At 35.3% G+C, this 12,155-nt stretch overlaps 1 protein-coding gene across 2 annotated transcripts; it reads right to left on the reverse strand.

The window, feature by feature from the left end:
* Window positions 1-1,301: 1,301 nt before the first annotated feature.
* On the reverse strand, window positions 1,302-6,196 carry LOC120169568 (homeobox-leucine zipper protein HDG2-like). Of its 2 annotated transcripts, none has more exons than XM_039177694.1 (13): window positions 6,083-6,196; window positions 5,370-5,588; window positions 4,575-4,795; window positions 4,349-4,466; window positions 4,013-4,201; window positions 3,498-3,920; window positions 3,275-3,376; window positions 2,991-3,191; window positions 2,724-2,898; window positions 2,359-2,630; window positions 2,188-2,283; window positions 1,708-2,103; window positions 1,302-1,569 (listed from the first exon to the last, which is right to left on the reverse strand). In XM_039177694.1, the coding sequence occupies exons 2-12, from the start codon at window positions 5,469-5,471 to the stop codon at window positions 1,744-1,746; spliced, it is 2,259 nt and encodes a 752-aa protein (XP_039033625.1). In that variant the 5' UTR covers window positions 5,472-5,588; window positions 6,083-6,196; the 3' UTR covers window positions 1,302-1,569; window positions 1,708-1,743. The 2 variants fall into 2 exon arrangements, with proteins under 2 accessions (XP_039033625.1, XP_039033619.1); XM_039177688.1 differs by having other exon boundaries at window positions 4,575-4,813.
* Window positions 6,197-12,155: the final 5,959 nt, after the last annotated feature.

Consider the following 12,155-nt stretch of genomic DNA (forward strand, 5'->3'; position numbering starts at 1 on the left):
ATGGAATCTTTATATTTTAAAAGGATGGATTGGTTAAATTCTTCAAAGGGACTCAATGATAGAATCAACATGGATTGTGTTTTTACATATTTATGCAGCGAGAATAAGAAGAAAATATGGAGATTTAATGCTTAAAGATTGGGAAAAAGATGATGGGATAAAGAAGAAGATGATGATTTAAAAATTTTAATTATTAAGGAAATATGATGTGGAAAGTAGATGTAATGTGTACACGATGAGGTGATAAACAAGGTTCATAGAATAATTTTTCATACAAATGACAAAAAATTTGACGTAGATTTATTTAATTAGTTGGGATCATTGATGACGTGGTGAAAAAAATCCATGAAATAATTTCTCTTATACTTATGAGATAACTTATAATTATTTATAAATATAAAAACGTAATTGAAGTATTAATGAAATCGTAAACATAAAACAATTATTATAATTAATAACTTACCAAATTTTCTAACTACACTGTCCATCATTTACTACTATGTTTTTATACATCATTGCAATTATTTTAATCATTTACTAAATGTTTTATTTATTTAATTTTTTTACGAACCAAACGATCTCGTTGGTTATCCCCTGAGATTTTAGGTTTGAACATCGCAAATATCAGGGGTATGAGCGTTAATTGTCAAATAGTTGAGAGTCTTTGAACAAATACTATTAAGTATCGACTTTATCCTTTAGAATCACGAGAAAGAATTATTTCATAAAGAAGTGATCTTTCTGTAGTTTATGCAACTTTTGAGGTTTACATTGCATAAATGAGTTTTATAAGAATGTGAGAAAATATTTTAAGATATATCATGTGTTGAAATGTATGTGATATTATGAATACATTTTGTGATCATATATTTATGGTGAATTATTTTTTTCTCTAATCCGTGGAGATAAATAAAATCAAAACACGTTAAACATTATCATCTCTTGCACATTTATTATTATACCTTAATATCACTTTGTTTAATTTTTTTACTTACAAATGTCTAACATGTTACAAATTTTTTAATTATAAGTATAAATATTATTTATTTTTAGTAACTATGTTAGTTGTATAATTATACTTATGAAATTGATTATTACATGGTCGACCATTTGGCATTATCGTCATCAAATTTGTACATTAACATGTTATGCATTCTTAATTGAGAGTTATTCCACTAAATTGTCAATGATTTTAAATTTAAATGTTCAATCATATTTGTACCTAATTAAGAAAAACAATCAATCAAAAGGAAATAATGAAACAAGGGAAGTAAATATCCAATTACTTATGCAAAACTTTAAAACCCTAAGGTCTCTCTATAAAAAGTTTTTGCATTCACTTTCGTTCATTTGTTTTCCTTGGGGAAGTCAATTCCCGAACCTCTAACTCTTAAACACTTGATGAATTTTCTTAGGTCATAATATTTTCTTGGCTCCCAAACAAAAGTTCAACATGTCAAAGAGGATCATGCAAGGTGCGTTCTTGACTTCATCCCTTCTCTTTTCTGTAATTCCAAAGATCGAATTTAATTTAAGTTACCTTCCCTTGCTTCCTCCTTAGGTTAATCACTGCATCAAACACAATATATATTAGTGATCATGGATTTAAATAACGGAACTAAAAACGTGACCGCAACCGCAATTTAAGTGATGTTGGATCATCAATATCTCCCAATCAACAAATTTTCAAAGTTGGTGTTATCATACCTAGCTAAGATTGCTACAGTGTAAAGCTGTAGTAGTTCATGCATTATCGCATGACAGAGAAGCCTTTATCCTCTCAACGGTGCATGCGATCAAATTGTTCACGGTTGCAACCGATCCTAGAGAAAGTTTTGCCGTTGGCACGGAGTCGACCAAAATCTGAAATGCAACAGTTAGAAGAGATCCACCGGACCCGCTGGCATCAGCAATGTCACCATCGGTTCCATCGGGCAAAATTGCGAAACCCGAGGGAAGGAGGGCAACGTAGTCCGGGTCCCCTCCGTTTAGGACAACATTCATTGCAACAATGTCAACAGGAGCGTAGATAACAAAAGAGGCTGTTGAATCAGTGCAACTCTCTTGTAAAATCAGCATGTTACTTTGGCTTGAATTTGCACTCTGCATAAATTTATTTCATGTTACAAATAACCAAACTAAATTCCGAATTCGATCAATTGTGGAATTAGTAAATGCAGAGCTTACGTTTACCCGAAGCAGTGAAACACAATTGCCTGGATCGCGACCATTCGCAATGTGTGCCATTTCTTGGACAGCTCCTCCATTAGAAAGAATATCCCACTGTGATTACAAGAACCAAGTTGCAGGATCAGTTAAACACTTGCAATACTTTGAAAGATCTTGATCGATACATACCTCACTTCGAGAATTCTCGTCTCTGAGGAAATCGAATACCCTCTTTGGTGAAACAGGGAGCCAAAAGGAAGTTGCAGCGCTAAGCACAATCCCTGGAGGTCTCCCTGGATCATCTACACTCTTTCGTGTCATCACCCTCACATCATCGGCCCCGGTTCCCGATAATGTCGTCCACGTGTGAGCAGTCGAGGAACTCACTCCACCGCAGAAACTGATTACCACTCGCTCAGCTAGCTTCAGCATACTCTTTCTCCCATCTTGATTTGTTATGACTAGGTAAATATTGTTCAAACATGATTTAAACATCACAATTTTGTAGTTATTCCGATACATATACAGCTAAAAGAGATGTGTTCATGTTATACCCCCAATTTCACCGGCGGGAATGTTCGAAGCCAAAAGACTAGCGAGCCTCTCGCACTGTCGATCCAAAGTAGCCACCCAACGTCTTGCTCCGAACGCGTGGCTGGAGCTTACGAGCTGCTTGTACAGATTGTGAAGACCTCTATCATCCACGTCTACATGCTCAACCCATGTAACCTACATTGCATAACAGTGGAGCTAGAAAGATAAGAGTAAAACAAACATGATATTGATATGTAAGACTATAAATCATACGAAAATTAGGTTACCTTAGAGTACCCATTGGGCATTTCCTGAATCAGGCAACCAGATGGTCTTCTTCTGCATTTGATAGTGGGACTTGGGCGTATATTATCCAAGGAAACATCAACAACAACCCAAGTTCCCTCTGCATGCTGTTTGCAGTACCTTAGATAATAACTCTCACGAGTGGGAACAAGAGGTGAAGGAACTTGAAATTCAGCTGTCATCTAAGAAATGAAAGAGGAAAAAAAAAAGTTTTGTAGTAACTGATTCAACTATTTATCGATGTAAACATGAAATTCCACATTACCACTTGAAGGGCTCCATTATAGTTCCCTGCTACTCCTGTTGAGAGAACATCCAAAGTTGAAGCTTTTGAAACTATTCCCGAAAACAAAGTTGACCACTGGTGCTGAATTTCAAAACAAAATCCCAAAATATAGTGTTGTTCTTGCTTTCAGTCAGGTATATACATATATATATTATATATATATATATATATATATATATTGATGGTAATTGTAAAAGCTTACCACATCCATGAGAATCTCAACTAGGTTAACGTGGTTCATGATAACAACAGCAGTTTCTCTTGAAGCTTCGGATTTGAAGCCAGTAGGTTTTGTTCCAATTCCATTAGGAAATGTTCTAATATACTCTTCTTCATTCAGCACACAGGTCGAGCCATCAAGACTGGCCATCCATAAAGGTTCATCCATCTGAGCCATTCTAATTAGTTCTTCCATGGCCGCCACCGCAAGCTCGATAATCATCGGCTTATCAGCCTCGGACGGTGCACTTATCGACCTAAGCAGATCACCAACACCATACATCTCCTCGGTGACAGGTTGCGCACCGTATTCAAACGGTCGAGGAGGCACAGGAGAAGAAAGAAGAGGAAAGTTCGCCAGTGGCTTGCCAACGTACTTTGCAGCTATTGCTGATATACGATCAATCTAAATTGTTTTGAAAAATTAAAAGAAAAAAGAAACATTAGAAATCTATAAAAACAAACACTATTAAAAGTTGTTAAAGTCTAATCGTATACCTCTTCCCTTAATCGAGCATTCTCAAGTCTGAGATGATGTTCATCGAATGACATTTGTCCTACAGCAGTTGGACCTCCACAATTTGGGCATGATGCCGTGGTCAAAGCTTCCCTATACCTCATGTTGTCAGCCCTTAGCTTTTCGTTCTCAGTTCGAAGCTGTGTGTTCTCGTGGCGTTCATGCTGGGTCTGTTGAAGAAAAACATTGACATTTAAGGTTTAGTTTAATTCACGGAAGACCCATAGCTTAAATATAGGGTAGCTTCAAGCCAAACTACTTAAATTAAGGGAAAATACCACGTTTTTACACACACACACATATATATAGTTATATACCTTCATTTGGGTACGCTTGTTTTGGAACCAGAATTTGATTTGCAATGGTTCTAACCCTAACTCACGCCCAAGTTCCTTCCTTTGCTTGTCATCTGGGTGAGGACACTCTTTGAAAAATCTATAAACAAAGTAGAAAATTTTCAAAGGAAAAAGAAAGAAGCCTTTTTAGCTTTTAGTGTAGTATATAAATTAATGTGTTGAATAAAAAAGGGTTTGTTTAGCTTACGCCTCCATTTCCTGGATCTGATGCTGGGTATGGCGATGGTAACGCTTCTTTTTGTTGGGACGAGGATCTTGGTCGTCGCCGGAGCCACCAAGTTCGTGATTTTCGCTGCCGGATTTGTTAGTGCTGTCGAATTCATCGTCTTTGGTTCGAGCAAATTCACTTTCCAAAGTGTTTTGTGTCATCTCAAGGGGGTGAAGTTGGCCTTCCACCATGTTGTTAGGCTGCTGCTGGAACATTATCTACAGATCTTTAAGATTCCAATGATTTTTCAATCTAACATGCATAATCGGGAGAGAGAAATCCCACTCAAAAAACCTTAAAAGAACTCATTTCCCACATTGGAAAAGAATAAATCAAAGTAAATTTAAGCGTACGGACTTGTATATGATAAGTAGACTAGATTTACATGCGACAAATGCATGTTATGGAAGTAATTTAACTGAAGAAGAAGAATCAGGGCAGCTAGATTTATGTATTTAAAAAAAGAAAAAGAAAAAGAAGCTTTACGCGGTTCTCAAATATCGAGAAGGATTTTGCTTGGAATAGTAAAACAAAAATGCACATTTTCTCAAGTTCCAAACAGGGGGAAAAGAGGAGAGAAAGATTTATTGTTTTATTTAGTGTGTGATGGTAAGGAATGGTAATATAATATAAGGAAATACCCATTTCTGATAAGGTAAAAAAGAAATATGAGAACTGGGGAAAAAATATCAAGAGATTAACCCACAAATATGAACTAAAAACACACAAAAGGCACCCTAAGAACCCTTTGACACACAAATATGGAGTACTAACCTGACCAAGGGTAAGTCCTGAGGATGATGTTCCGAAACCGTTCCCGTTACCGGTGATCATCGACGGCATGTTCCTCGCCGGAATCATTACTCCGGCTGGCATGTTTCAGAATCCCGGAAACCCTAACCAATATTTGTTCATGTATGTTCTTCCTTTCGATTTTCTAGCAGTGAGAGACAAAGCAGTTTCTGGTTTTTGTTTTAGCAGTTGAAAAGGTTCCTTACGTGCCAATGTACGAAGCAGGAGAGGATCTATACAGGAATGTTAAAATGTTGAAAAAGTTGAAAAATGAAAGAATCTGATAAACTCTAACGTTTCAACGAAGATCACGGAGAATCTGACTATGCCTTTTAGCAGTTGAAAAGGTTCCTTACGTGCCAATGTACGAAGCAGGAGAGGATCTATACAGGAATGTTAAAATGTTGAAAAAGTTGAAAAATGAAAGAATCTGATAAAAAAAAATCTCCCCGGTAACGTTTCAACGAAGATCACGGAGAATCTGACTATGCCTTCTTTGTCAGCCTCGAAATCAACTTCCTTCCCTTTTAGTTCTTCGGCTATGTCTGCATCATTTGAGAGTAAAAATTACAACAAAAAAGAGAAAGAAAGAGAGACTAAAACACTCTATAAAAACCTTGTCGCATATAAATTTTTTACCTAATAAAAAAGAACCCTAGAAAAACCCCCAGGGAACTGTTTTGATCCCTTGTGACCTGTAGCTAATGGTTTCTGCAAAAAGTGTAAGGCTTGATCTTTAATGGTATATATAAGAAGTATGTTTAAGGGGCATAGGTCTAGAAACAAAGTGACATATAAAGAAGAAGAAGATGATGGTGATGAAGAAGAAGATGGAGAATCAAAGAAGAGGGAGAAGATGGAGAAAACTGGGGCAGCCAAGAAGTTATTGCAAAGTGTATTGAGATGGTGCAATTGCATTTAATGGAGGAGAAGCTGTAAATGCTATTGAGAGAGAGATAGAGAGAGAGAGAGAGAATTTTGAGTCTTTAAAATATTGATTTTTTTTATTCAATTCAACCCCACAAGTTCTTTGTTTTATTTAATGGTGCCACGAATGAAAACTACTAAAACTTCATAAAATTGTATTTCTCATCTCCTTTCTACTTTACTTTGATGTTATCTTATTCTAGATTGAAACGGCAATCGTTATATAGTGTAGTAAAAATGTATAATTACGATATATGTACTGATCGTAATAATAATATACGATATTGCTGCAATCATGATAAGTACAACACAATAAAAAAACTCGATCACAATCACAATTTAGATCCGTGATCTTATTATTTCTTCTCTTTTCATAACGTGAAACCCTCTTTTCGTTTCATTAATGTCGAAGGGGAAAAGGTTGGCATCAAGATTTACTTTTAAAACATGATTTAGATTCCACAGCATGTTTTTTAGGGATCATGACATTGATTCATGCTGAAATATATTCTAGCTTTATAGCCAGACAACAAATAAAAGATAAAAAATTCAAGATTCTTCATCAAAATTTCATTTGTGTTTAAATTTTTATTTATGTGTATCAATCCTATAACGGAAACGATGCCATATCTGCATCAGTTGCTGTTTATTCTGCAGTTAAACATTTTTTTTAATTTAAATGAGAAAACAACTTATATTTGTTTACGTTTGAAAATTCGTTGAATCAAAAGATAAAACATTTTTTTATTGCTGTCAAATTTAATTGAAATATCTTCTTTCCAACAATTGTTTGGCAGCTTTGGAAGCATTAACTATAGCAAAATTGTTCGGCGATTTTAGCGGCGTTTTGAGAGTAAATGTCACTAATTTTAAATATATTGCGGCGCTTACATAGAAAACGCCACAAAATGATAACTTTAGTGGCGTTTTTATAAAAACGCCGCGATAGAGTAGTACTTTAGTGGCGTTTTTAAATAAACGCCGCAATAGGTTCATCCAGACTCGTACTTTAGTGGTGTTTTTATACAAATACCGCTAGTACTTTAGTGGCCGTTTTTATACAAATGATGCAAAAGACTCGTACTTTAGTGCCGTTTTTTTCAATAAACGCCGCTAAAGACTCGTACTTTAGTGGCATTTTTTAACAAACGCCGCTAAAGAATTGTACTTTAGTGGCGCTTTTATACAAACGCCGTCATTTTCCTATTTTTAGTGGCATTTATATTTCCAAACGCCGAAAATTTTAAAATCTCGCAGATCCCCTTTTCCTTTTTTAGGTTTATACCGCTCATTTTTTAAGTTCACTTTTTTCTCAAAAGTAGAGAAGCTCTCTCTCGCTTTAAAGTTCTGCTAAAACCAAAAATGGCTCCTCATTTCATCCCCCCCAAATCTACAAGCCCTAGAGAAGGTCGAAGAAAAAGAAGATTACCAAGACAACCGTCTCTTTGTTCAGAACACTATCGATGGGTCTAAGCTTTGTGCTTCAGAACTTGAAGAATTTTTCAAAGGTTCTAGTTTCTTCTTATATATATTTCATGATTCTTTTTTTTTTAGTTTTAGAATTGTGTAATTTCGGTTTCATTTTTGTTAAATTAGATTAGATTTAGCAGCTTCAAGAAAATTATGGAAAATTGAGGCTGCTTCGGTTTCGTTTGTTTCTATGTTGCCTTGTTGCACAGGTGTTAAAGATGCTGTGAAAACATGTATGTTTCGTCGATCTATGTTGTTGGCTTCAGCGTTCCCCTTCACCTTCTTTTAACAATTTATTCCCAACCATCGCATCGTCTTAGTGAATAAAGATGCAATTTTTTTTGCTGTTATGATTTTGTTTGTGAGTCTCGCTAACTGTTAGTTAAGTGATTTTCCAATGAAGGGCTTCTGGCGACCCTTTGCTATAAGATTAAAGGCCTTTGTGCTTCATTGGTTTCACTAATAAAACCTTCTTTTCTTTTTGAGAAAATGACTCTTGTTTTTGGGTTGATTCAAAAATTAAGTTTTTAATTTTGTTTTTCCTTCGGGTAGAGGCTTGGGGGCGTTAGGAACTATTTATTGTTAAGAAACGATCAACTGAGAATTAAAGGGGTTAACGATGTGATTAATGTTGCCTCTGGTAAAGGTGGTGTTGGCAAGTCTACCACTGCTGGTAATCTATTCTTTTTTCATGTTCATGGGTTAGGAATACCATTTTTCCAGGGATTTGTTTCACTCATGTTGGTTTATTTGCAATATTTATAGTTAATTTGGTGGTTTTATTAGCTAACATGTATGAATTGAAGGTAGGAGTGCTTGATGTAGATGTGTATGAACCATATGTTCCAACCATGATGAACATCCACCAAAAGCCAGAAGTTAATAAAGGTAATATTTCTATCTTCCAGGAGATGGTCTTTCTTCAGTTAATGGAAAAAATAAAAAACCTTTCCAATTAAAGCAGAACTAACTTTTTCAAATGCCTAGTAACTCTTATAAACAATAAAATATTGTTAGAGATAGAATTTATGTAGAGAAGTATAATGCTTGATATTACTTGAGAACTATCTGGACTAATATTGGATTTGGAGGTTGAGTTTAGATGTTATAATGCTGTTGCTTTTTTGTCAATGCAATCATGCATTATGAATAAAAATATATTTTAAACAAATATTGTACAGATATAGTGGGTACACATGCATAAGAAATTGATTAGAAGATTCCAAACCATACTTTAGCATTTCTAATATGCTTTGGCATATTCCTTTGAGAGCTTTTACGAATGGATGAGGGTTAAGAAGTGAACATAATATTTTAATGGTAGATAGACAATGTAGTCAACTTCGATCAGCATTGTTTTCTTCAGCTTGTGTATGATAACTTGTCAATGGGTCACTATTGTGGGATGAGAGAGAGCTACTCTCATTGTCTTAAATTCCTTAAATATCAAAAAGTATCTTTTTATAATATGATTTGTTATGACTATGTTAGTTCTGATGGTGCAAGTCAAAAGTTAACAATATTCACCTAAGAAATACTTTGATTTTGTGTCCCATTTGTTACTGTGCCAAAGCTACAATTAAGTTGTAAGATTTCAGATAGTAATTTCAACTAATGTTATGATTGAACAAGGTTCTCTATGTATTTGTCATGGACTGATCCATTCCATAAATGAAGCACAGACCATTCCTTGATCTGGTACTTGGATTGATATTTTGGCTCCTTTTTTGTTTTTTAATTTTATTTATCATTTTGCAGTATGTACATTATCTTCAACGCAAGCATTCTTTAGGATCTTTTGATTTATTGGGGCATACTGCTCCGGTACAAGCTGCAAGCCTGCTGCTTTCTGGTCCTTTTGTGGACTACTGGTTAACAAAGAAAAAGGTTTATGCCTATAACTACACTGCCATATCTATGGTACGGTTCTTATAAGAGTTTACTAGAATATAGTTGGTTATGATACATCATTTTAACTTAAGTTGTTTTGGTATTTTATCAGAAATACTTCGTCTGTATAGAGCTTACTGAGAACTTACTTCCATCCTTGCATTTGGTCATATAACTAGGATTAATGATTAAGAAAACGTGGAAAATTTAACCATCATACTTACTTTTAATCTTGTCCTCTTCTGTTTTTGTAACTGGAGAACTATGAACATGAAGTCTACATTCTGAAGTTCATGTGCTAGTGCAAGTTGACATGGATTATAAATATATTTTGCATGCAGGTAATTATGACTGTTGTAAATAATATGTGATGCTCTCTTATTGCAGTTTTTCATAATCCTATCTTGCACCATTGCCGTGGGGACCAACCTCAGCCAATTTATCTGCATCGGCAGGTTTACGGTCGTATCGTCCAAGTGCTTGGCCATATGAAGACTATTCTCGTCCTGATTTTGGGTTTCATTTTCTTTGGTAAAGAAGGTCTCAATCTACATGTAATTCTGGGTATGGTTGGAAGTGGAGTGTCATTTTTTAATTTCCTTGGCCTTTATTAAAAATGTCTTATTGGATTATTGCAATGAAGAACAATGTCAAACAACATTATATTTAATTTTAATGTTTATAAATTTTAATTTATTTTGTTGTTAAGTATTTTTTTGCATAACTTGTGCTTAATGTAAATGTATGGTTGTTGTTAATTAGATAAATCTACATGATATTAAATTTAAGTGATGTAAAGCAGAAATGAAATATGCAAAATCAATTAATCTTAGCTAAAGAGGTAATTAGTGGCGTTTGTATCCCAAAACGTCGCTATAGATCTGACCTTTTGCGGCGTTTTTATATACAAACGCCGCTATAGATATGACCTTTTACGGCATTTTTAGATACAAACGCCGCTATAGATCTAACCTTTTACGGCGTTTGTTAAAAAACACCGCTATATATCTCGACATTTTGCGGCATTTGTTCCAAAAACGCCGCTATAGATCTTGACCTATGGCGGCGTTTGTTCAAAAAATGCAGCTATATATCTCGATATTTTGCGGCGTTTGTTCCAAAAACGCCGCTAGAGATATCAATTTTTTGCGGCGTTTGTTCCAAAAATGTCGCTAACTTTAGCGGCGTTTTTCCTATCGCCGCAAGTGCTTTTAACGATGCTTAAAAACGCCGCTAAAACTCTATTTTGCTGTAGTGATCATTGTAATGTGTTGTTTGATGAGCACTTTGTCGAGAAAGAGGATTTTTTATTTTTCTCTTGTTGTTTAGCAGAGGAATTTGAAGAAAGTTTCGCCATCCGCAATGTTAATGGGAGTTGTGGGTCTCGCTCTATGATCTCTGACAACTTGCAGTGGAAAAGGCCTCTATGTGACTGGGTTAAGGCGCTTGTAGATGGAGCTTGTAACTTAGAAAATAATGATGCTATCACGGGTGGCGTCCCCACGATGGCGAATGAGCACGGTTGTTTGGATTCACTAAATGTCTGGGTAAATGTTCTATCTTTATGGCTAAATTAGGGGCTATTTTTTGTTGGATCATAAACTTGATCCATTATGGGAGCCTAACCCACAACCAAACTAATTTGATGTCATTGTTTACATCAATTAGGTGAATATGTCATTGCTTACATCAATTTAGTTAGGTGAGAGTTATGTATGTCTCATATTTTTAATGATTTAAATTAGTTTATTTGTGTGGTGTAAGATTGTTCTTAAGTAGTATAAATACCCTCCCCATTTTATTTTAGACATCAAGAAAAATTAAGAGCTTCTAAGTGAGTGAAGAAGCAAAGTCTTATAAGAGTGAGTTGTAGTTATTATTTTTGAGTGAGGGTACTCTTGTAATATTTGTTTGAGTTTCAATAAAAGTTGTTTGTGTGAGTGTTTCATTTCCAACAAAGTTGCATCAGAGCGAGTTGGAAAGATCGAAGGTCTCGACGAGAGGAATCTGACGCTGCCAAAATCTTCTCAATATGAGTTCTGACGCGCTACTACACACAGTCGGAAGACTACTGCCAGAAAAATGAGTTGACTCACCGAGTTGAGCCGAGTCAGCCGAGTTGGAGCCCCTTGATCGAGTTTTCCAAGTCCCTCCCAAGTTTTTTCGGCGTTCTGGATTCATCCGTGCAATTGGATTTTGTAAATTCTCATTATATTGAGAGATATGGAAAATAGTATGACACCATTCCAAGTTCCGACACTTAACCACAACAACTACGACAACTGGAGTATCAAAATGAAGGCACTTATTGGATCACAAGATGTGTGGGATATCATAGAGAAAGGCTATAACGAACCTGAGGATGATGCTATTTTTGCTACTCTTACACCATATCAAAGGACAACTTTGAAGGATTCAAGAAACAGAGACAATAAGGCTCTCTACCTCATCTATCAAGCATTAGATAATGATGCTTTTGAA

The sequence above is a fragment of the Hibiscus syriacus genome, unplaced genomic scaffold, assembly GCF_006381635.1.
Source record: "Hibiscus syriacus cultivar Baekdansim isolate YM2019G1 unplaced genomic scaffold, ASM638163v2 tig00003041_pilon, whole genome shotgun sequence".
NCBI classification, from domain to species: Eukaryota; Viridiplantae; Streptophyta; class Magnoliopsida; order Malvales; family Malvaceae; genus Hibiscus; species Hibiscus syriacus.

Coding starts and splice junctions, on each gene's coding strand:
- LOC120169568 (XM_039177688.1), bottom strand. CDS start 5,471: ATGCCAGCCGGAGTAATGATTCCGGCGAGGAACATGCCGTCGATGATC. Junction 2,631..2,723: donor TCCCGCCGGTGAAATTGGGG/GTATAACATGAA, acceptor ATATTTACCTAG/TCATAACAAATCAAGATGGG. Junction 2,104..2,187: donor TTTCACTGCTTCGGGTAAAC/GTAAGCTCTGCA, acceptor AAATTTATGCAG/AGTGCAAATTCAAGCCAAAG.